The 25,847-nt window shown below is 43.4% G+C and overlaps 1 protein-coding gene across 1 annotated transcript; it reads right to left on the bottom strand.

Annotated features, from left to right (window-relative positions):
- Positions 1–944: 944 nt before the first annotated feature.
- ADPRHL1 (ADP-ribosylhydrolase like 1) lies at positions 945–22,106 on the bottom strand. The gene is made up of 7 exons (XM_032100499.1): positions 21,586–22,106; positions 17,548–17,712; positions 12,373–12,498; positions 9,695–9,835; positions 6,543–6,670; positions 2,923–3,055; positions 945–1,842 (listed from the first exon to the last, which is right to left on the bottom strand). Exons 1-7 carry the CDS (start codon positions 21,797–21,799, stop codon positions 1,685–1,687), a joined length of 1,065 nt encoding a protein of 354 aa, XP_031956390.1. The 5' UTR covers positions 21,800–22,106; the 3' UTR covers positions 945–1,684.
- Between the last annotated feature and the right edge of the window lie 3,741 nt (positions 22,107–25,847).

The raw sequence follows: 25,847 nt of genomic DNA, 5'->3' as shown, positions 1-25,847 counted from the left end.
GGACATTGTCATGCAGGCTGCTATTCCTACTGACAGGCATCACCTGCTCCTGTGTCTGCCTCATAACATCCCAGTGATGAGTCCAGCAATGGCTTACATGGAAAAAGGCGTAGGAAAGTACTCATGTATTTTTAGCTATCTTTTTAAAACACAGTTCAGCAGCTGGAGAAAGACAGGAGAAACCAACACCACGTAGGCAATCACACACGGTGGAAATTAGAAAGCATTACGCAGACCTCAGTTTCTGAACTTCTAAGGTAAAACATGAGGTTAAACACAGGAACAAATTCTGAGCTTGCTTCTGCATTATTTCATAGAGGATTCCAGATTTGTGCCTGTGCTGCACTTGGGGGCATTAGGATCTCTGTCGTCAAGGTCTACTGTTTGCTTTGTTTGTGGTATGCAACTTTTAACCTAATCATGGTTTGTTGGTTTTCTTGAAAAATGAAAAAATTAGGAAATAAAAGAAAAAGGGAAAGAAGAAAAAAAAAAACAACAGGGAAAGGCAAAGAGGAAGAAAAAGAAAAAAGAATGAAAAAAGGACAAGAAGTAATAAAAATTAAAATTAGAAAAAAATAAAAAAGGAAAAAAGAAAAAATAGAAAAAAGAAAAAAGAAAAAAGAAAAAAGAAAAAAGAAAAAAAGAAAAAAAAAAGAAAAAAGGAAAAAGTTGAAGTAGAACTTGGAGAGGAGAGGTGAGATGAAGCCAGGCAAGGAAAGGCAAAAAAGAACAAAAGGCAATAAAAGGAAGGAAAAAAAAAAGAAAAAAGGTAAAGCAGTTGTAACTTTTCTTCTTGGGGTTTTCGTGGTGCTCAGACTTATGAAACGTATCACAGCCTAACCGTTGACCTATTACAACTGCTTGAAGACCTCAGCCAAAAATTCTGATACTGATACACCAACATATAATCTGTTCCATCTAAAAATAAAGACTGATACTTAGAAAATAGTGCAAGATTAATTTATTTACAAATATTTCAGCCAGTTATATTTTAGAGAAACTTTTGTTCTGAAGACTGAAGAAGAATAAGAACATAATTCGGAAATTTTAGACACACTGATCAGAAATTTTAGACACACTGATGCTTTGCTGTTCCTTGGAGGTATTTTTAGTGTTGGCTTTTCCTTTTCTGGAAGCTTCTAATGTAACAATACTTTACACCACAGTGCTGATACAGGGATCAGTGATTCATTAAAAGTAATCCACGAGACATTAGGTTTACAAGTGTCACAGACACATTAGATTTGAGAACAAGGAGGGACACAGTGGTGAAAGGATTGTCAAATATACAGAGAATATCCCTGTAAGTGGGTACTACCATTAGTTTTGCAAGAAAGCATTAGTTCTGAAAATTAATTTTGTATGTGTAATTACTGGAAACAGCTGTTTAGGAAGTGGTATTATAGCAAGTTAGACTGAAATCAGTCAAAAGAAGTTTTATTTATTTTTTGCCATTTGAGGTTTAAGCAGCACTCCTTATATTTAGAAATCCCTCCATCTGTAAAAACCCCACAAATATCGCATATATCTAATCAGTCTAATAATTCAGCTATGTTCACTTGCACGCGATGTACATAGAGCTCTTCAGACTAACTCAGGGCTACTTCCTTCTCTATGAATGCCAGTCAGATATCTACAGGGTTTGATATAGTCTTTATAGAAAGAGAAAATGGCAGAAACTGCTTTACTTTTCCTCCATGGATAGTCGGTAAAGATTCTCGCCCAAGAACTCGAGCCTCTCCCTTTGTTCCAGGTCCTGGTACAAGCCCTTGGGCACCTTGCTCAGGCCGTAAACCAGGCCGAACAGGCAGCCAGCGATGGACCCAGTAGCCGCGCTTTCCCCTGCAGGTTTAAGCACAGTTGCAGTGGTCTCTTAGTGTCACCTTCACACACACAACCAAAAAACTGCGCTGCACAGAGGAGGGAATATTCCACACTGATGGAGTGCAGTGGGAGCATGTTGGGCCAGTCCTAAAGGCTGAGGATGCCTAAGTAAGAGAGTGTTGCCAAAGCAAGCACATGGAGATGCCACTGTGGTGTGAACTCCTGGGCTGGGAGCTCACTTGGTTTTGGGAAAATCTACCCCAGCACAGCAGCTCTTACAAGCAGCTAGCCATTGCTAAGAACAAAGGAGGGAATAATAGTTGTTGGGGTGTCTACTATACAACAAAGGTCCTGGACTGGAGAGTGTCCCTTCCCTCCTCACAGCGCAGCACAGCACTGTGCAGGCTCTAAAACATCCAGTCTTGCTGAGGAGCACTGATGCTCTGTGCATGCAGTGCCTGTGGGTTTGTGCCTGCCAGGGTTTGCAGTGGGGGACTGTGAGCTCTCACCACTGTGTTGGGGCAGGTGAGAGACCCAGAGCCCCTGCAAAGGGCCCACACCACATCGGGAGGGAGTGGGTGATTCAGGGCTGGGGTCCTACCCACCCCAGCTACGCTGGCCCTCCCAAAAGCGCAGCAAGATGCGTCTGCTAATAAGAAAGTTCTCTCTCACAAAGCTGTAGAAGTACTTAATTGTGTGCCTCTAAGTGCTGGATTTTATTTGGCTGTCACTTGTTTGGGTGCTATATTATTTTTCTCCCTTATTTAGTTTCAGTACATGCAGCTAAAAGGTTGTTTTGCCAAAGGTGCTTGTGTTCTGTCAGGAGCTGTCAGCCCTTTAGAGAGTCCAGCCTGCTGGACTTACTCCTCATGAACCTCGGGCAGAACCATGAGATGTAGGAGGAGCAACATATGAAAAGTGCCATTAATGGCTTGTGTGGCAGCTGCTGCCAGAAGAATGGGGCTTAGAGGATAAAACCAGAGGGGAGAATGTTACAGACAGCATGGCAGATTGGCCAACAGAGGCAGCTGACAGCCAGGAAGGCGCTATCCTGGCCCTGGCGAGGGAGCAGGGGTGGGAAGCACAGGGGACCCTCACCTCCGTGGAACATGGAGCGGTTGCAGAGCTCCGTCCAGTCCCCGCCGCAGCCCATCAGGGCGTCGTACGCGATCATGGGGGCGTCGTGGCCTCGTCTTCCCCCACGGCCTTCGGAGCTCCACCGCCTGTACGTCTGCGGGAGAGACAGCACTGTCAGGGCAGGGTACTGGAACTGCAGGCGTGGGGCACTTGGCCACGCCGGGCTGGAGTCTCCCCTGCCAAGTGGGAATGGCTCATTGGGCTGCGAAGGGCGGCAGGGGCTGTGCTGCGCTGCCGGCTCCTCTGTGTGTGGCGTGGGACGAGCCACGGCGGCAGCTCCAGCAGCCCCGGTGATGCCCGAGGTGCTGGTGTAAGCCAGCACTCCAGCTTAATGCAGCCAGTTCCTGGCAGGCCAAGAGGCTGGTTTAAGCAAGCCAGAAATGCCAAAAAGTAGATGAAGATAGCTTTCAAGTTCACGTCCTAGAAATTCCTTACCATATAAAAAATTAAGATTGGTAAGTCTTTGTCAGTCCTCTTCCTGCCTCTGGGAAATATTTTCAACTCCCCTTGTCACACATTTGCAAATGTTTCAAAAGTTTTCATAGGGGGTGAAAATGTTCTGATTCAGTAATTTCTTTAGGGTCTTAGTTTCAGACTATGTTAATTCAAGCCCCTTCCTCTGTCTTTTTCTTGCCAAGCCTTTTCTCTCCTCTTCTAAAAGCTCTTGTTGAACAAAAGGGAAAATAATTTGCAAATGTCACAGTTCTTCCCCAGGAGAAGGAAGAAGAAAGAACTCCAAACCCACAGTGAGGTTTGCAAAGGAAAATCGTATTTTCTCGAGAGCAGGTACCTCCAGCCCCAAATCCCCAAATTATCTCAACACTAATAAATTTATAGTTTAAAAATACCTTCCTATTAAGAAATGGGCAGCTTTATTTCCTGATGTTTACCTTACATCATGGCAAGTTGAATTGTTGCTGGTTGGCTGGCTCTTGGCTTCTGCAAAGTGTATGAAGAGTTTGCATTTCTCTCTATTCGTTTTCACCTCAGCCATTTCATACTTGGCTGAGGTTTATCTACACATACATCAAACAAGGCAGAGTCAGACTACAGCTTCACTCTGCTGCTTCCTTTTTTTTTTCTTTTTTACAATTTAGGAGATTATTTATGCCTTTATGCTGTCCTCTGCCCCATGCAAATTTCCAGCCTTATTGCTGCAGTTTGGATGCTAGTGGAGCAGCATGAACACACATGCAATGCTACCAAAGGCAGGAGGGCTCAGCATAGAGGGGCTATTCTGGGTGTGCAGCTGGGCGGCTCAAGTGTCACTCTGGTTATTCCTCCTCATCCCTGATGCTCTGCACACATCTGATGTCATCTTGCCTTGTTGAAACAGCTTTACATTGGGGATAGCTGTCCTAGGACTGAACCTGGCTGGACTTAGCTGCACCAAGGCAGCACTTCCCGAACTTCTTCCTTCTCCTTTCAGCTCCAGGGCCTTTGTGCAGCCCTGTGCTGTGCTGTGGCCCCAGCCCAAGCTTGCCTTGGGCCAGCAAGAACCTAGTACTTGGATGGGTGTCAGCAGGCACTCTCCTGCTGAAGGCACTGAGCTGTTGCCAAGCCCAGGAGGTAATTTACTCATCCCCTCCTTGCTGTCAACCCCTGCCACCAGTACTTACAGCTGCCTCTGACTTCCTCACCCTTCAGGAGCTCACCTGCTGCTGGCTAGCACTCCCTTTCCATTCTTTTTTTCCCCCTGCTTCCTGGGTTCTTTCACACTGCTGGTTTAAGCAATTTCATCTTAAGGAAACAAGGTCCTTACAGTCTAATTGTCCTGAATGACTTTGGTTTGGCTCCTCCCTCATTTTGTGGCACATTGTGTCCATCACAGGAAAGGGAGCCAGGTGAGTGTTTTGTTTGCAGAATCAAGGCTGATCCCACATGTTGAGAAATGTCTGCCCATGCACTGTGTATCTAACATCTTCCAAATGCGCATCACTGAAAAATTACATATACCACCTTATAGAGAATGTGGCCTTTGCTGCAAAGCATTTCAAGGGGTGATTTGTTTTTGGGAGTGAAATTGCCTTTGAAACATGCTTGGATCAGTCCAAGCCACATTTGAGGGCTTCACTTTCACATACAGCTGGCACTGTGCCTGAAGAAAGGTGTACCTGGCCAAACAGGAACATGTGTATGGTGACCTGTTGGCAAGGGTTGTGCCAGATACTGGTGCTTTATTAACTGCACATGGAAAACAAGTGGCTGTACTCCCAAACGCAAGGGGACAGCTAGTCTGGACAAAAGGCAAAGAGAGAGTACTCCTGGGAAAAAGGCAGGCAGAGTTGTTACCTTCTCCTTGTCTGTTCTTTCCATAGCTATTAGCACACTGATGAAGTATCTCAGCTTCTGCCAGGCTGTGATTTCTGCCTGCTGATTTGAGGGTCAAGCACCATTTTTCCTTTCTTGTTCATCAAAATAAATAGTCAATAGGCCAAAAGAGTTGGGCTAGGGTAATGAAGGTAAATTTTGCTTCTGCATTAGGAATTCATACAGTTCTCTCTTGAAATGACCATGCGAAATTACTGTTTTGGTTTAATCTCTCCTAAAGCTTTGCTAAGACTCCAGTGGTACCAGAAGGACTATAAAACTAGTAGCAAATTCATGGCACTGATTTAGTAAAATAAATCTGGAAGGGAATCTGTTCTTGAGAGTGAGCAATTTCTTATTACCTGCAGTCAATCAGACTTCCATAGGCACCTTTCACTGCACAGATAATCACCCAAGCATACACAAGGTGACTTCTGAGCATAGAACTATGCTTAAATAGTCTGGAAAAAAAGGATTGGTTTATGGCAAAAGGTGACAAGAACCACATACTTATTGCTTAGCTGCCAAGTGGAGAGCTTTGGGAGGTGCCAGCATGTATCAGATAGCTGTAAACACCAGGAAAGAAGACACATTATTTCTCTCGAGTTAAGAAGATACAACCAGCAAAGAAAAGATCATGTACACTATAAAATAGTATCTCATGGAATGTGGTGAAACATCATCTCTCAAGACACTTAAAACTAGCTTGGCACAGCCCAAGCTGGCAGAGAATCAATCACTTGGCATGTCTGTCTTCTGCTCGAAGAACCAAAAAATCATAGACTGGTTTGGGTTGGAAGGGACCATAAAGGCCATTGAGTTCCAATCCCCCGCCATGGACCAGGATACCCTCCACTAGATGTGACCAAATCCAGCTTCTAATACCTGGGGATATTTCTGTGGGACTCTGGCCATAGCTCCTTAGGCTTTAATGAGAGCCCCAGGCAAGACATTTGCCTTTTCCACCTTCAGATAGCCATGGCCTATGTCCTGTACCTGCTCTGGGTACCAGACCATTAAGTCTGCCTCTCTGCGCTGTTTTCTCTCATTGCAGCAAACCCAGGACTGGCGGCAACTGCTTTTTTTTTTTTGAGCTAACATGTACCTGAGCCAAGGACGGGAGCTGTTTTTTCTTTCTTGAAATTTCAGAAAAAAAAAAAATTTCCTGACTACTCTGGCAGCAGAATCAGTTGAAAAATAGTGGTTTGTCTCTTTGAAAATATCTCTTTTGGTTCAGAGCCATCCCAAGAAGTTTTGGAAGTTGCAGTTACCTTTTCTCTCTCCTCTGCATCATAGTTGGCTGGAAAGACAGGTTGATTCTGATTTTCCTCATTGATTTCTCTCTCCTCCAAATAAAACTGCCACTTGGCTTCAAAGTAAAACCAGTGCTCCTGATATTCTGAAGGCAAAAGAAATTAGTGATGTAGTATTTCATTTTGAGAATATTTTCAGTTCTTCTTTAACGTATTTTAAGGATAATTACAGTGTTGACTGATACGAAACCCCAGGTATTTTACAGTAATATACTGCATATATACTAAGTATGTATGGAGTGGGACATCTAATTGAAAAGAGGGTGCAATGAAAAAAATACTTTCAGAATTTTGTGCTATTTTAATGGCATTTAAGATATATCAAGATGAAATCTTACAAGAATTTACTGAAGAGAACTCCAAGGAAAATATAAGAGTCAACAAAAAGAAAATAATCAATTCTTTGTCAGTTTTTATTCCTTTACTGTGATTAAAGAATATCTAAAAATGCTTCCATGTCCTAAATACAAATTGCCACCTACCTCAGTTATCAATTTTTAATCACATAAGTTCTCCAGTGTTTCTGTTCTATTTTCATCGGGTTTATTGTGTGATCATTCAGGAAAAAACAGATAGGAAAGCCCAAAATTCCCATTTGCATATATTATAATACATATCAAATGTAACAAAAGGGATAAATAACACACACCTGCTATCTGTGCCTATAGAAATAAGCCTTTTTAAGTAACCATATGTCTTTCTCCTTCTTTTCTGTCACTTCGGGAAGTGATCTCTAATCATGCTTAATGTTCCACCTGTAAATAAACTTTATAAATTTAGTTTGCTTTCAACCCAATGCTCTGGTTCACCCTTTTCAAAAAGGCTTAAAAAGGCACCTAAGTCAGTCACACTGAACTGTTAAGCACATGCACCTGCCTGCAGAACTGAGGCCTGAGGGAAACCCTGCCTGGCAAGTTGAGGGGGATAAGGAGTTAGAGAACAGTGGCCCAGATGGCTGAGTATGCCAAGGCAAACTAGCAATTTTGGATGGGACTATGGATGTAAAATAAAATTTAACATTCCCACTTTTTCCTTGTCTCTCTCCTGCTTGGCTGCTCAGTGGTGTGTGCTGCAAGTGGCTGAGAAGCACACACACAACCAAACCATTCATCTGAAGGATGTAATCTGATTTTCCTTCTTTTCCTAAAATGCCACAGTGGTGATGCTCTTTGGCAATTAAGACCTTTAAGTAGGGGCTTTTTTGTAAAAATCCAAGCCAGCAATGAGCCTTCAACCACATGCCTGAGACACCCGGAAATGTCCACCTTTTTCTGAGTCTATGACTCAGTTTGACCCCATTTCAAAGAAACCATTCACCAGAACCCTAAAAAAGGGGAGGTGTTTAGAAAAACAGTGAAAGTGCACTCACAGCCTTGAGGCCAAGGAGAGCATCTAGATGCATCTACAGCATCTAGAGGAAAAGAAATGTAAGCAGAGCAAATGTAAACTATCAACACCCACTACAGCAGCTGGTTATGATTGTTTTTAGGAATGTGAGTGACCTGACAGGTTTCTGTCTTTTTTGTTGGTTTTTTGTTTGGTTGTGGCTTTTTTCCTAATTCCCCCGTGACAATAAAGCATAACTGCCCCAAAAATGAACGTTTTCTATGTAGCACCTAAACAAGCAAGAAAGTGTGATTATTCCACAGGTTCCAAAATAGACGGATCAAGCGGCTGAAGGAGATTTTTATTGGGTGGACCTGTAGCACGATCAGAATCCCATGCCACTAACCCTAGCAAGGCTCTGCACCTCCCCTCGAGCCCAGCCGAGATGGTGGTCACATTCAGGTCCATGGAACTATCTGGCAGTAATCGCAATTGGATATCAGAGAGGGGTGTAGAGTCGACCTCTCTGTGACATGGATAACAAACTCTCTGTTTGTTATCCATGGGGGATAATATAGCTAAAATAGGATTTTCTAAAACTGGAGGACTCTGTTTGGCAGGATTTCTTTGCAGCGCATCTCAGCAGCCAAGGAGCTTAACTTTAATGCAGGACGCTTTTCCCACTACCAAAATAGGATGAAGCTCAACAATACGGGCACTGGCTGGAGGGCATGCCTCAGGAGTCCAGCACGCATACCTCCACGCTGAGGGGTCCTGCTCGGGTGGAGTGACAGGGACCTGCTGCAAAGCCACTCAGAGAGACGCTCGATCACATTAATCCTGCACCTGCTCCTCATGGGTCTCTGCTAAAAAAATCCTGGTGTGCAATGAGGCGCAGACGAAAACGCGGGGTCTTTCAGAAAGCCTTCCTGGTGCTCCTTTCAGATTTTAAACCAGCAGCTTTTCTTCAGGGGGAAGGTTTAATTTCTGGGTGCTCTTGAGTAAAGATTTCTATTGAATTCAATCTTTCTCAACAGCTGTCCCTTAATCTCTTTCCTTGATGTTTCAGTGTAATGATACTCATCTGTCCATGGCAGGTCTCACCGTTACAAACACATCACTCCCTGGCAAGAGGGGACTAAAGTACCTTTGCCCCAAAGACCACATACATAGCAATAATACGGTAGTAGTATCACTACTACTACAGTAGTAGTTGTGTGACACTCAGTTTTTTAAAAACAAGGCTACAACAGGTTGTATCTTAAATATTTGTTCAGAAAAGCAACAAGTCAAATCTGAGGTTGTGGTCAAAAGCTAACTCTTGGTTAGGGGCATCTGTAGGTGCAATTTTCCTGCCAGGATGAGGAGTGTCAGTGTTTTTTCTTTTGGATGATGTTGAACTCCACTAATTGATGGAAGGCAGCTGAATAATTAGTATCTCAGCAGTCTCTTTGCCTAATAACCTGCTAAATATATTTTCCTTCCTCCCCCCCGCCAGCAATCTCTGAAGATTCCCTAAAAATAAAAACTGTGCCTTAGGGCATGGTCATTGCTATTTTGCTTTGTATTTTTGCCACTAATACACCAGGCAACTAACTGGTGGTAGAAGGTGCACCACCTGTAAAGAGCTTGCTTCTCTGAGCAGAGAAAGCAGGAGGACAACCTGTTGAGGGAGGAGAAGGGGGAAAGCAGCAAGTTGGAAAGACTAGGGAGTGACATTTCTTCAGTGCCTTTTCAGCTAAACATAGCTTTAAGAAAATAAACTCTTGATTCAAACTCGGTACCTGCCATGTGACGAATGGTCTTCTTACAGTATTCTTCAGCCATCGGCACAACCTTCATCATCTCTCTTCCCCACTGCGCAAGGGGTTTCCCTTGTATAGCATATGCCACAAAGAGAGCTGTGCAAAGGGACCCTAGAAAACCTGGAATTCACAAATAACAAGGATTACCAGTGTGCATCTGTGCTGGTACCATCCTTGTTGTCCTTGTTGTTCCTCGTAAAATCACCAGTGGAATGCCTCATGGCTGTCAGGTAGGTTAACAAATGCACACAACCCATCTCCGCCTGCTTGCAGCCTGACCTGTGGCACGTCGAGATTATTGGCTAATGAGTGGTTCCCACTGGTTTGCGACTTACATTACATGGAAGGGAGCTTCTGTTCTCAGTGGTGTAATGCGATAGAAATTGAGGTAGGGGTCAAAAATAAACATCATCCACCAATGTGATACTGAAAATCTTCTAATTGAAGTCACATGAAATAATTGACTTGTACAAAGTGATTCAATTACAAGCTGTATCAGCTTGTTTACAGCATCATCCAGCCCAAGAGTGGTGGTTGCTAGATCTAACACTATTTCTGGCTCATTTGACTCTAAGGGAACAAACCCATGTCCCCTTAGAGGAAAGAAGAAATTGTCCAAGAACAACACGCTTATCTTCTACTCTGGTTACAAATATTTCAACATTGTAAATATTACAAATATTATAACTGTTGATGGGCACTCAACACTTCCATGACACCAGAAGCAGTAGGGTTCATTTCTTGTATTTGCTTGTGTTCTTAGCATTCTGTCAAGGGCAACAAAATTAACCTGGTGCAGTGTGCAAAAGAAGCTTAAGAAAACCAGTCAGTTATTTAAATAAATCCCAGGTGAGCAAAGTATTGATGCATGTGCTTCTCTCAGTGCATGGATCCAAAAGCGTCCACTCCTGCACAGAGGCAATCATGAACTTTGTGTGTTTTGCTGAAGGTAAAACCAAATTATTTTAGGAGGTGACAAGTCCAGATGAGGTGATTACTAATTCCCTCTGCCACAAGACCTGCAATAGTGGGTCAGGCCCAAGGCGCATCCAACTAGAGTCCAGTAGATGTTTTCATAAAGAATAGAAGCCTGTGTAGAGCCAATCTGAAGAGTCCCAATCAGGTAGACAGCATCTATCCCAGATGACACAAAGATCCTTGAGTGCCACATTTACCATGAGGGTGGCAGCAGAGGGTTTAGAGTGAATCAGAGGGCTAGCAGGGGGCAGTGGGACAACTCAGTCAGAGGGTGGCAGAGGCTAGGGTGTGCCCTGAAGGTTTTCCAGGGGCTGGCAGTCTCCCCCTGCCCACTGCCCAGGCTGTTGCTGTTGCCCTGCTCCCAGCAGCCCTCACACAGCCTGCTGCCCCTCACTGGGGAAGAAAGCACACCCTGGCCAGGGTGTCTGCCTCTGCAACACAGTCAACCTAAGTGGTTTGGCTTCTCCATTCCCCAGAGCAACTAAGCTAGCTTCGTGGCCATTTTAATTACACAGCTTGTTTGATTTGACTTGATAGTCTCTTTGCCTGGTCTCCTTTGAACCCAGGCATATCTGTAGACTTTGCAGCTGTCTGTAGCAGTGAGGTCTGAGGCTTCACTATGTATAACATGGAGAACTATTTCCTTTGTCTGCTTGTTTCAGTCCTGACTGACACACTAGTTGGATTTTCTGAGTCTTTGAGTTATGAGGATCACAACTGGCATTTCACTGATACCTTTCAGGGTGGCAGTGAGGTGCATGTGGCCCTTCCACCCCTCTCCTTCCTGCCTCCCTGCTCTACCACTTGTTTCTTTCCCAGCTGAAAACTCTTTCTGGATGTATATCTCGTTGTATGGAAGGTGTCTGACAACTTGGATCCTCCTTGCTGCCGTTTTCTGGGTCTCATAAGCCCTTTCTGGCACGAGGCACGCAGACTGCCAACAGTCTTATGGCTGCTAATGCACCACAGACTTTACATACCAGCTTAATTTTCTGCTTTGTTTTGAACCCTTTTCCCCTAACTTTATGCCATCCTGATGGCTTCTCTGACTGCTTCATAGCACTGAGCGTGTTGAACATGTCACCATTCATTATGGTTTTATTTATTGCTGTTTAAAACAGACAGAATGAATACATGTTTACATAGCATAAAATTATCAAAATGACAGGCCTGAATATTAAAAACAACATTAAATCTGCTTATCTAGGTTTTGTTTAGAAAATGTTTCAGATTCTATCCTAAAATATGTGGAGTTAGGTTTTTTTGGCTTACTACGTTTACCTACGGTGATTGGATATGACAAAATCTGCCAAGAGAAAAATGCTGTTATCCCCTGAACCATAAATTTGCATGATAACAGTGAGTCATCTAGATAGACATGAATCCTAAAATTTGACCCGGGCAACTAACATGAACATGCTTTGGACAAAGCAGGTTGTGTTTACATACTGGGATTTTAGGAAAGAAAACAGCCTGAGGATGCTGTCAGCATAATATACAAGCAGCTATATCAGCCTATATAAGTAACATACACATGTATGTGTTAACCAAGCAAAGTTCAAACTGAGGCCTTGGAGCCTGCAAAGCAGAAGTGGTTTAACCAGGGGGGTTCACAGGAGCCACGTTAGTCCCTGCAGAAGAGCAAATCTGCCTTAGGGATGTCAGAGTGTGGGCATTACCTGTGGGATGGTTATGAGTCATTCGTCCACATTCAATGCTCACTTCAATAAGCGACTCCAGCCTTTCTGGTTTCCAGTATCGCATCCCTAAACACATGGCTTTTGTGGAAGCTCCAAATCCAGAACCTAAAGTGAAAGGATAACACCAAGCATTTAAAAGGAGACTGATCTCACACAAGTATGTTGATAAAATGTGAGACAAGCACACTTCATTAATTCAGTTCATGTGTGGGAAGGGAACTCCTCAGGGAATGGGAAATTAACGTGCAAAATGAGTTACAAGTTTTGAAAGTTTCTTGCAAGGGATTTTGCTCCTACATAGTCATTCTGGTTTTACAGGTATGTTCCAATATAATCAAGTGCTATGAAGAGCACAGTGGGTTCAGAAAGCAGTGCGCTCTCTTGTTCACAGCACTTGTTTGATCCAAACTCTCATCCCATCTTCACTCATTCTTGGCCGACACTTCTGTTTTGCTTGCTCCAGGTGCCCACACTAGAAACAGAACTTTGAGAAACAGATACATTTTCCCCATGCCCTTATTTTATAGCTGTAAGCACACAATTAAAACACTTTATATGAGCCTCAGAGTTCACCTTTCAATTTTAATGCATGTTTCATCCTGGAGAGCCTCCCCAGTTTCTGCTACATACAAAAATAATGTGTCCAAAAGAAAGTAAAGGCTACAGAGCCAAATCCTACAAAGTTAGGCAATGTCAGAACTGGAGTTTCCCATGCAACCTCAAATTAGTGCTTGTTGTGCTACAGCCTACACTTACTGAGCTTGTTCTTGGGAACATCTGCCTCTGTGCAGCAGAGAATTTATTTATTGAATAGCTAATTCAGAATTTCTTTTAATCCTCAGCACTGAGTGCATGATCCCAGGTGTTCAACTTTTAAGCACTTCATTGAATGGAGTTAAACTTATTAATGAGTTTCTCTGCAGTACTTATCACAGTAATATCAGGATCCCAGAGAAGTTTTAATGAGCTTATCTTCACAAGGCACCAGTGAGGTGATTATCTCCTCTTTGCAGCTGGTGAGCCAATGCCCAAAAAAGCATTAACTCATTGCGGGCAACCACCCTGAGATGGATAGGCTTTGATTTTTCAAAGTACTTGGCATTTTTCAGCACTGTCTTTGCTCAATCACACTTCCCAGTGACCTTGGGAATAGCTGAGAGCAATCAGCATTTCTCTATTTGGTTCCTGGAAGATAAGGGGCATATTTATGCTACCTAATTTTAGCCTGTGTGAACCTGCATTACGAGCCCAATCTCCTTGTCTTTCCCAGACAGGCAGCATGGAGAAAGGCTGTATGTCCATGAGTGTGTATGATGGCATAGTAGGAGCAACTCAGGGGCCAGAGTGAATTGAAGCAGCAGATGTCAAGGAGCCAGGGTCATGGCTTTCAGTCACTTATCTGCAGAAGGGCCCTCAGCTGCTCCACTGGGATTTGTCTGTTGTGGGAGCAAAACACATGGGGCTCTTTTGGAACACCTCTTGCCATTTACTCTCATCCCAAGTGGCTCCAGCTCCGATGTCCTAAGATTATGAGTGTGAAACAAGTAGGGTAGTGAGAGTTGCAGGGAGATCTACTTCAAGCCAAACTGAAGCCTGAGCCAAACTAACATAAGCTACCTACTGGCATTTCCAGGCGCAATATCTGAATTTCCCTCTTAGGAAGAGTTCTTCTCCTCACCGAGAGCAGCTATCCAGGAGCAGATAAAACTGTCTGACGGTCCCACATATCACACAGAAACCACAAGGAAGAGCCAGGAAGAAAATCCAGTCTTCCAGGGCACCACTCAACTGGGAGAAAATATCTCCTCCTGCTTGCAAGACCAAACTCTTCATGAAACCATCTGCTGCTGTAGAGTAGCAGATGAGAATCTTCACTATGCAAACCTGGTTTCTCCAAAGGACACAATCCATGCTGGTTATCCAAGAGAGAAAGCTATTGTACTGCACAAAGCTGCTAATTAAATAGCATCTCTCACTGTATCCAAAGTGGAAGATGTACTACAGTAATCTGACTTCTGGTTTGGAGGAGGTTCTCTTTCCCACTTTATTGCGTTCATACAGTCTGGGAAGTTCCATTAAAACCTTCTGCAGTATTAGAAAAGTAAACTTGGTAACAAAAAATTCCATCACATGGAGTAACATTAAACCCAGACAGAGCTTCAGGAGCTGTTAACTCCCATGTCTCATGTCTACCATTTGAACCAAGGACATAAGGGACAGTGAGACTAGTCTGAGCAATGGGTGACACATGTGACAACATAAGGAGTGTCCTCCATGATCACACCAAAGGTCAAACCAACTTATCATGTCTGAAAATGAAGAGGATACTTAAAAAAGAGTAAAAGAGAAGTACAATGGCACTATCCCTTTGCACTAACTAAGCTGCTGACAGTTTGTCTCCCTGATCCAGGAGGCAGCTAGCTATTCATTGCTCTGCTTAAAAACGCATGAAGGATTTCCCCTCGGTGAATTTGCCCAGCTCTTTTTTGAACTAGCATGAACCGCATCATCTGCAAATTGGCTTTGGAAAATAGTTATGCAGCTTATGTAGGTGTATGAAGGAGTCCTTTTTTTTGCTTCCTTTGAGCTCATGACCTCTTGGTTTCATTTGAAGCCCCTAGTTGCTGTCCTGGAGGAGACAGTGAATTTTGCTGTACCTATCCATGTTTCCCAGTTATTTTCATTTTCCTTCATGCACTACATTATTCTTTTTTAGTATGTCATACCTCAGTGTGATTTTCTTCACTCTACACCTGTAGAATAACGAAGATTAGGGTAATGGCTGCTAAGCCCTGAAGAGGATGTGCCTTTTGTGACTACAGATAATTCTGCATGAAAACGTAGAGCCCAGAACCTTTATCTCCTGTGCATCTGCAGCTTAACCCTCTCTTCAATTTTCCCCTCAATTTCTGCATTTTCCCTCACATGTTTCCCTCATGCTCCTCTGACAATACCATCAGCAAAAGGGCACTGTTTTCAAGTGCTTCTAGGAAGCCCAGAAGTTGCTTCCACAGTTGCAAATAAAGACCTGCTTGGATGCTGCAGTCTCAGCCTGATATATGCACGATACAGGTAGAGCCCAGCTATTTGACTCGGTATTTGACTGGCCTTCCGCAGCGGCTCCAAAAGCAAATCTCTGGCTCAGGGGGTACCACCTTACTCAGATTTTAGTTCCAGTTCTACAACATCAATGATTCTCTTCTGAACAATTTGAAGTTTTAGCAATGGGTCAAAACATTTTTACCATGTCTCAGAAACAGCAAACTCATCTGCATCAAAACTCTAAGCAAATACTGACAGACAAAGAAAGGCAAACACTTAATGGAGAGAACGTTAGCCTTGCACTTATCAATGTTGTAAATGGTAAACAAGCTCTTAAAATGGAAGGGGTTAGACAATCTTGGGCAGGTTTTCTGATGGTCACAGGAATCTCACCAGCCTCTAACATAACCCAGGTATCTCTGCAAGGAGTGTGGCAACGAGCATGACATGAGGTGGCAGAGACACCTTGGGCAGTTTGACTTAGGGATTCAGTGTGCTGCCTAAACCCACAAGAATTTGAGCAGAGAAGCATCCATAAGCAATGCAAAATTACCTAAGATAAGTCCATGAAGGCTGGCACATGAACTATTGCTGGAAGCAAGATAAGATAGAATGCCCACAGCAAATCAGACTTTCGGTTCCAGCCTATCTAAAATATAACCTGACTGCTAGGCATTCAATCCCAGGCATTCAATGCCTGTAGCATGTTTTTGCCTCAAGAAGAATTTTGTGCAAATTCAATTAAATGTTAATTAGGTCTATAGCAGTGCTTGGTCCCGTAGTAGACAGAACATCTCCATTCAGGTCACTGGTTCTTCTGCTCTCAGGGTGAAAAAAAGGCTTCTTGAGATGTTCAGGATGCTTATTTGTCAGACCAGATGGAGAAGGTGGCTTTTAGCTGTCAGATCTCTCAAGGCAGGAATTAATTTTAGATTCTTCTAGCCCAGAGTGTCCCCAAAGCAGATAGTCCATCATGGAAAGCTGGGGAGGAGGAAGGCTGAAAGAAGAGATGTAGCTCCAACACTGCACTGGACCAGGGAACAGCCATACTCAACTGCTTGTTGAACAATGTTAAGAGCTACTTGGGGCCAACAGCATCTCCCATGATTATTTTCACCAAATTTTATCCAGTGTCAGTCAGAAAACACATGACAAGTGCCAAAGGGGCACTTTCTCAGATCTGGCTGATAGCAGGGTGGGAAAAGTAAACCCTTATCACTCCCAGCAGCTGTTGTGAGGAGCGGGGGACAAGTGAGAGATGCTTTTTTTCATCAGAGAAAACTGGCTGCAGAGACCCAGAAATAGCCATGGCACTGTGCCACCGGGTCTTTGCCATGGTGTTGCATCAATATGCAGTTGTGTTGAGCCAGTGTGCTCTGCAGTGGCTGAGTGTCACACCAACACAGCCAACGCTGGTGTGAGCTGACACCATTTTATGGCTGTCTGGGTCTCCCTCTGATAACGGGGTGTCTCTACGGCCTTTCAAGATTAATTGCACTGTATGTGTATGCACATAGCTGCATGAGCATTATTTAACTTGAAGCGGAAATTTTATTCATTGTAAACATAAATGATCATAAAGAGAAGGAAAGAGAGGGTCAGGTGTAGGTAAACCAGGCTACGAATATTAGGGATTGTCAACAAAACAACCACAGTTGCTAGCAGGGGGTCCAAATGGATAAAAGTCTCTGCTTTCCCTCCAGTGAACAAGTTGGTGCTTAGAGCAATTTACAGGCTTGGCATTTTGTTTCAGATCTGGTATCACTGAAAAGATCCAAGTCTACAAACGTTTAAATGAAAAATGGCAGAAAATATTTCTTAAAATAACCATTAAACTCAAGGACAAAGATCTGGACCCTGAGGCACAGAGCCAAGGACAAAGCCTCTTTAAATAGATGTTAAAAAGGGAGGGGTTCACTTACAAGAGGACACAGTGCCCTACAGAAGGAATTCTTGGCAGATCTCTTGTCATCCTCAGGCAAACATGGAAATGTTTCAGGGGTAGTGGCCTTTGATGTCACGGGGGAAAAGGAAACACTTTCCATACAGCCACAAACACCGAGAGCATGCATTATTCTAGCCAGGGCCTCTAAAAGGAAAGCAGTACCGTACCCTTTTCATTGAAGGGCGTGTGCCAAGCGAGAAGGTGGTTGTCTGGTTTTAACTCCCTGCAACCTTCGATGGTGGCGGGGTCCGGCCGCCTCCCTGACAGCTTGTCAACAGCATCCACATAGCGCTTCACCAGCTCCCGGTACAGGTCTTCTAAACACCAGTAATCTGCTCAGGGGAGGGAAGAGAAGGTTATTGTGTGAAGGCAGAAGGGCAAAACACCACAGAAAACATGTAAGCAAGTTCACTATGCATTTGAGAAATATTCCTGTTTCCATTTCCAATATAACAAGTCATATTTCTGGTGCCACTGTTGACACATTTTTACACAACATGACAACCGGCTGGAGGGAGAATGGTCTTCACTCTCAATTCTCATCTTTCCCTCCATTTCTTCCCATGTTTAATTCCTTCACTGGAATGATGAAGCATTCTGTTAATCCACAGTAGCTGCTGAGGGCCTGTATTTAAGCTCTGTGGTGTGAAGTCGTTACAGAGATGTTCAACTGTCTGGTGACAGTGTGGCTGCCATGGGGTCTGGGTAAAGCCAGGTATGCCTAGCTCAGCCCCTGCCTTTACAGATGTGAATCCAATCTAAAAATGAAAGCTGGTTTTTTTTTAAATTACCACATTATATAATTACTTTAGAAGTATGTATGACTAGATACAAAAGCAAATTAGCAACCCCTTTTAAAAATCTGTATTTTATATAAATTTTGTCAAAAATTTGTAGGTCTTACATGTAGGGATCCAAATATCTTATAATATCATTAACAGTGAGCTTTTATAAAAAATATTACAAAAATCAGTAAGAGTAGTAAATCCCTACTGCCTGAAGGCACTTTCCAGCACATAAATTTCTCTAATGTAATAAGTTCACTAACAATATCTGTTTTTAGATTATTTTTACCAAGTCCTACAGTCTTGTCTGAGGAGGAACCTTCCCCCTGTTAAACATATACTGTTTCTTCAGTATTGCTGCTTCTCTCGGCTGGTGTTGTCTGTTGTTGGTCTTGAAGAGTCCTGCCTTTTACCTGGATGGAAAACCATCCACTGGCATCTATTACAACTGCGTAATCAGTGGAAACAGAGGCCAAAGGGATTTATCCACTTACATATTTTCTACATAGTTAGAGAAACTCCATTTAATACTTGGTTAGTTGCACAGGTTGAAAGACACAACAGGAGAAGTTCTTCTAAAAATATCTTCATTTTGTCAGAGAGGGTGAATTCTGGAAATCCACAGTTTAACTTAAGAGAAAGTTTGGAGTCCAGAAGCCAGAGACATTCTGAAGTACCAGTTGTGGAGGCAGGCAAAAGAGAAGATGAAGGGTCAAACATTCGTCTTCTTGCACATAAAATAGTACCCTACCAGTTATACTGGCCATCCCACATGTAATCCGAAAGAAGCAAGACACTGTCAAGCTGCCAGTTCTTTCCAGACTTAGGAGTCAGGCGTCACAGTTTATCCAGATGGGAACTGCCTGGCAGTTCCTCCAGAAACCTTGTCCCCAGAGCCAGAGTTGCTGTGGTCCAGCACCTCCAGGCTGTTCAAGCCCACCACGGTTCCCATGCCTGGAGCCAGATTGCTGTCTCAGCCATCAATAGGACAGGTTCTTTCTTTAGAAATGAACTCTTATTTTTTTAAACCCATGTGTAAGTAAGAGAGGAAAAGGCTTTTGTCATTACAGGGATAGTGTCCCTGGGTTTGATGATGCTGTCCTTGTTCCTCCCTTATAAAACAGATTCCTCCTGGAAGCAGATGTTTTGTCTATCCTTCATTGTCAGATCAACCTTTCAGTCAGGGCACATGGTGGATCTGGGGAGCACCAGCTCAGTCTGCAGCAGTGCCCACAGCCCTGGTTGCTTGTGGCCGTGCCCCTCCTGGGATGCTCTCCATGCAGCCGCCAAAGCGCTGGCCAAAATCCCCTCCCCAGGTGGGAACAGCATTTGTCTTTAACACAAGCCTGCACCTCATGCTTGGCTGCTGCCTCAGGCTGGGAGCTCCCCCGAGGGCAGTGCCCTGACAATGACAACGGGACTGCCTGACTTTAAGCCGTGGGCAGGTTTAGTCCCAGCCTACAAGTATCCCGCAATTGCCCGCAGGTGAGCATCCGGGGAATGCTGTGGCCAGCAGGCAGCCAGCCAGGCAAACAGGATGTGTAGGGAGCAGGGCAGTGAGAAACAGAGATATTTTTATTGCTTATTTCCACTCCTTTTTTTTTTTTTTTTTTTTTTGGCTGGTAATGTTCCAGTCAACCAATATATTCTTTAAAATCTGTTTCCACAGCAGTAAGGGCAGGTCCCCAGGGCTGGGGGCAGACGCCTTCAGCCTCACAGATGTTTCCCTTCCTCTGCTCCACTCTGTTGGCGTGGGTGATTTGGCACCTAGGCTGGGCCATGGGCAAGCCACGGGGCTTTTTCGCATTCCCTGTGGGCAGGAGGAGCCACTGCTGTGGGCAGGAGGAGCCACTGCTGTGGGCAGGAGCAGTTCTTGTTTCCCTTGTGGGAAGCAGGGAGAAGGACTTGTTTTATCCCACTCACCAATGTTGCTGTGAAATGAAGATTTCTTACTAAAATTCCCTACTCCATCTTGCTGTTTCCTCTCCAGCCCATGAAAGCACCTTTTTAAAATGCTTGTCTGATCAGCTCACAGGGAAATAAGAATGTAGGATAAACACAGCCAATGGAAACAATAGCTTAAACTTTTTTCTTTAGAGCAATTTACAGGCTGCTATATTTAAGAAAAGAATTATTATTTTACTGTTGGTCTAGCTGACTTGATTACCCAGAAGTTATGGTTTTAGAGGGTTCAGTAAGCAAGAAACATATGATACGTATTTAATCATAGCCTATATTCAGAAATATACTAGTCATCTTTTTTCTTGATAGGCTGACATCTTGCCCTTATCTTTAGTGTATTAGCTACTCCTTAAACCATTGGTTAGCTAATAGCCAAGTATGAAGTGTCCTACACACTCTTCAACTGATCTCTACATACTAAATTTAGAGCAGATTGGAAGCAGGCAGATAAAGGAGTGAAACACTAGCACAAGGGAAATCTCATTGATGTGAAGGATACTTGGCTACATTGTGAGCTTCTGCTACTGGTAGTTATGCAGTGTTATGAGTTTTAAGAAAAATCAGGAATATTTAAAAAATTTTTAAATAATATTTCCTGATTTAAAAAATCAGGAATATAAAAAAAATTGAATCATTGTGAAGAGGCAAAATACTGCTGAGAGGTCACTGTCTTCTGGTGTACTTTCTATGATCTTGCCAGTCTCAGCCCTAGTTTGATGGGTAAGGTGTCGATACAAACACTGTCTTATCTTAAACAGACTACCCCCACTTTAAGAAAAAACAAATGTTCTCTCTCAAACCATTGTGATTTTAGAAGACATATCTTAATAACTTCCACTATTCTGACAGATTTCATCATAAACACAGAATGTTAGGATACTTTTTGGACTAAAGACATGGAGCTCTCCTAATAAAACAAATAGGTTTTTTTCTGGCTTTGCAGATGCAACCCTTTGTCTGAGGGGCAGCAAAGAGGAGACAGCACTAGTGCTTTTAGCCTGAAAGAGGTACTAAGGTAACTCTACTCCAGCCTGGAGTTCTGGACACAAACACGTAAAAAATGCACTCAGAAGAGATCTTATCTTTTACAGAAGGATATCTAGTGGCTATATTATTCCCTAATGTATTCCAGCATACAGATAATCTACTTGGCAATTATTTTTGTTATGCTGGACATGTGATATTTTAGTCTCTAAGCTTTAACCAACTGTATATCTCTAGAGAAAATATAGGAAGAGCCCCTCCACACTCCAGAAATCAAGACGACCCCCCAGTTTGTGAGATGGTCACAGGATTGTAAAGGAACAGCCAAACTAATGCACATTCTCATTCATGTAAGCAGCATTTCTGACATGCTTTCTTATGACTTCCCCAGCAATCAGGCTTATTCTAAGAACTGCAGCAGCTCGACCGTTCTGCTCCTCTGCAGACTGCGTTCGCCATTCGCGCCGTACCTACCTGTGATGACAGCCTCAGCTGTAGCCATGTGCATGAGCGTGTTGTCACTTACTGGCCACTTGTCAGGAGAGAGCACCAGGTTCTCAAGCCCTCCAATTTCCTTCAGCTCCTGCTGGATTTTTGCACCTAAGGCATTGTTTTCTCGGGAGAAATTGCGATAACCGAGAGCATCCCCTACTCCAGCCAGAACAAGCGCAGCCTTAAATTTATCCATCCCCAAGACACTTTCCACTTTCCTTTTGCCTGAGACAGCCACCGAATCTTGATCTTCCTTTGTTCCTTTGCCTTCAACTCAGCTCCCCCGACACTTTATATCAGCCATTGTGTCACACCAAGAGCTCTCTCTATAAGGCAAGGACTTCCTTTTCTGGCTCTGCAGATGCCATCTCTTGTCTGGGACCCGACAGAGAGGAAATATTTCATAACCCAGGGATTTTGCAGGGGCTTTGTTCAATGAAACTGTAAGAGCAGACCTGCAAAAGCCTCGTTTCTGCAACCCAGCTTAAAGCAAGCCAAGAGATCCTTAGCCCTACCCAGCCAAAGTAACTCTACACCCAGAAAAACAGATGCCTCCACAGGGGTGCTTATTTATTCAACAACTTGTAAATTAATATTTTTTCTTCTGCCCATTTCTGATATGCTGAAGTCAGCCTCCCTCTCAGGGACCAGTCAGAAGTAAAGGCTATTATAAAAGCAGTTTTCCAGGCTCTGTACACACTAGAAGGAGGGATCAAGGAGTAAGAAATCTAGTGAAATGCAGATGACCTCTCCTGTTTCTAATTACGCCCTATAGAGATATTTTGTTAGCAGCTTTCTTGTTCTGTTCCACCTAGTACAAAAATGTTCTGCTAATTCACTGCACCCCTAGATAAACACTGAGCAAAACACCAACTTCAATTCCATGCCTCTTAGTCCCTGGCAAAGAGTGACTTTCTCCTGAAGATGAGGTCAGTCCACACTTGGACTCTGGAAGGAAACTATTTTGAAAGATGTATTGAAATAGCATCCTGTGAGCCTAATAAAATCCTAAAGACTCACAAACAACTACTACTACTTTACAGATAGAAAGAGAAATGTAAATATAAATGTAGGTAGATAAACAGAAAGCTTTGATTGACTTGACTATAATTTTGATAACAGATACCAGGGGAAAGGTCTTTGTTTTGATTTTTTCAGAGGGCAATACTGATTGCTACCCAGATGGAAAAGGCCAGCAGTGTAAAGGATGCACCATCCTAGCACCCCAAGCAACAAGTTAATAAGCAATAAGTTAATCACAGTCTGAGTTATTGACCTGTGTAGAAATATCTCTGTACTTAATGGAGTTTCAGGACACAGAGAAGCATTGCCATACTTATTCTACATTAGAAGAAATAAAGTGCCCAGATGGTGAAAGCAGCCTCTGTTAGTGCACTCTTGCTTTAAAGATTGGGATTGGTTAACAGAAGAGCTGAAAAGGACACTGAGTGTGTGTTATCATTGCTAGAAAGCAAAAGCTCTACACTGAAAAACCCCAAAAAAATGCCCCAAAAAACAAAAGAAAGGAGGACAATTATGCCTTAGGGACCAAAGGATATGCAGGGACAAGCATCAGAGGGGCACAGCCAGCCTACCCCCGGGCTGGCTTGCCACAAGTGGTGGATGCCAGCCCTGCTGCCCTGTGTGGGGCAGGGGGAACAAGCATCATCTCCCACAACCAGGGCATTTATGTAACGCAGAGGTAATCTTAGAGTCACCCCTGCACTGCCCGTTACCTCACGTTCCACGTGTCTGAAAACAAACACTAAAAATGGAAAACCAAGGCCAGGGCAGCTTACAGAACACACCAGGCAGAAGCACTGACGTTGACATCTCTGTTACAGGTCCATCCACCCCTCTGCGGCACACACCTGTTTTCTATTCCTGCATAGCATCACGGTTTGGAGGCACGTGGGAATTTGAACTTGCAAAGCAAGGACAGGAGGAATCACCTGCTGAGGCACTGTGGTGAGCTAGTAAGGGCCTCATCAGATGGAAGGTTCCTCCCTGAAAAGGGGCAAAGCTATTCTTAGTTTTCCATTTATCCTTTTTCTTCTGAATGTGGCTGGCAGTTGCACTGCCCTTTTGCCTCCTGTGGACTTCACTCTGTTGCAACACACTCGGCTGCTTGGAACACAGCCCAAATTAGGAATAAAGCCATAATAAAAACCCAGAGAAAATTGCAGAGAAGTTCTATTTTTCAACTCTGTAAAACAGAACATGCAGCAAAGACATTTTTATTTAATTTGTTAATTATGCAGGGTCTCCTTTTCATGTGGTACTTCCAGCTTCTGTGAGCTTTCTGGGCAGAGGTAGGCTAGACACACTGATAACTCCCCCACAAAGCAGACAATTATTTGTAAAATATCATACCTACATGTCTTAAACAGAGACAAAAGACAGTAACTCTGTTAAGATGGGTAACTATTCACAACAGGAAAAAAACCAAAACCGAGCAGAGGTCCAAACTACTTGGTAAATCACATAAAAATGCAGCTTTGGTGTCTTTTCACAGTGTACATACAACTGCTTTCAGATGGGGAGAATCCTTAAAGAAAGGAATGGGAAGGCAGAACAGAGAAAAGGCTTGTCTGTGTTGGTGGCAACACAGTTGTTTCAGCTCAACTGCATTTGAAATCCAAGGTGAGAACATGAAAGCAGCCTTTGGCAAACGTGGCTGCTCCTGCTCCTCCAGCAGAGGGATGTGCATGGATGGTCTCCAGGCCCAGGACACCCGTGCACGCTACAGGTGCTGAGCTCTGCTCCAAACCAAGGAACTGGCAAATGGAGCTGGGCTGACACTGTGTCCACACAAGCCCTTTTAAGTTAAAGAAGACTACACCCCAAATGCTTCTCCCATGAGTGAGTGAGTGATCCTTTGCCATTCAAAGACACTTGGCAGAGAAACGCTCTAGATTCCAAGTTCATCCATCCAAAGGACACAGCGCCATATCCTGGAAAAGCAGCATTGATACCAGATGGGTGCCAGACTTCTGTCAGAGCTGCATTTTTACAAATCTTGAAGTGAAGGATTTTACTCCAGCATCAGGATCATTCCTTTAAAACACATTCATTGAGATACAGGAAAAAAATAAACTGGTTTTACTCAATTCTTTAGCAATGGAGATGAATTATTTCCATACAGTTTTATACCACTGCCTTGAAGGAAAAAGAATCCTTTAACACCACAGGATGGACTTCTTTACTGTCTTGACAGAAAGCTGTCATGACATGAAACCTACAGGATTCACTGAACAATAGAGTAGTTCATTGCTTGGAAAAGGAGGCACAAAAAACCCCCATGGGAATTGGTCAAGTATATGCACCAACAAGAGGAAGTATCCCAATACTCAATCAAAACGTGAATGCCCCTAAACTTCCCCAGCCCTTCTCATTAAGAGGTGAACATTGCAACTACTTGTCTGAAATACAGTATTTTCTGCATGTGATTGTAGAGGCAGCTGCAGATCCCTCTGTCAACAGTTTAGAACAAAAAAGTTGATTTTAGAGGTCTGTCACCTAGTTCTACCCAGCACTTTGTAGATAAGGAGAAGATCAGAAAACATGTTCTGCTGAACAAGTTCATGGTTGTAAAAACATTACACTTCTTCTCTTTCAGAAGAGCCTTTTGGTGAGCAAGGTGCTGGCTGGCATCACCTGAGGGAAGTTACTGGTGCTGAGACTTGAAAGAAAAAAGGCTTGCCATGGTTGAAATATCAGCAGCTGCAGTTTCACTGTCACAGGAAAAGGAAGACAAAACTTGTGCAACACCAAAGCAGCCCATGGTTGGTGAAAGCACTGGAGAAGGATGGCAGCTGGGTGAAAATAGAGGACAACTTATTTATTTTAACTTAAACTTTCAGAAGAGAATTAATGATAGGTGAATGCATACCTCTGAAGGTCTTTGCACAGATTTCTGAGCATGCTGCTTCTCCCACAGAGCTCAGAGCCAGGACTGAACAACACTTTCTGGCAATTAAACCTCATTGCCAGCACAAAGTAATGACAAAAATTGTGGAGAGTTTGGTGACCAGCAGACACATGCAGTGAATACAGTACTGCAGCTAAACATGCCAAGCTTCTTAAAAGCTTAACTGTGACACAGATGACCAAACCAGACATTTATTAAGGCCATATAAAAATTACTGAGTTGCATCCTTACCCTCTTCTGGCTGATAGAGTAATAACACAAGAACCTAATAAATGAACCAAAAAACAACAACAAAAAAACTCCCACCAGACCA

This window comes from Corvus moneduloides, chromosome 2, assembly GCF_009650955.1.
Source record: "Corvus moneduloides isolate bCorMon1 chromosome 2, bCorMon1.pri, whole genome shotgun sequence".
Classification (NCBI taxonomy): Eukaryota; Metazoa; Chordata; class Aves; order Passeriformes; family Corvidae; genus Corvus; species Corvus moneduloides.
The sequence above is the reverse complement of the archived record's forward strand: the minus strand, read 5'-3'. Positions and strand labels throughout refer to the sequence as shown.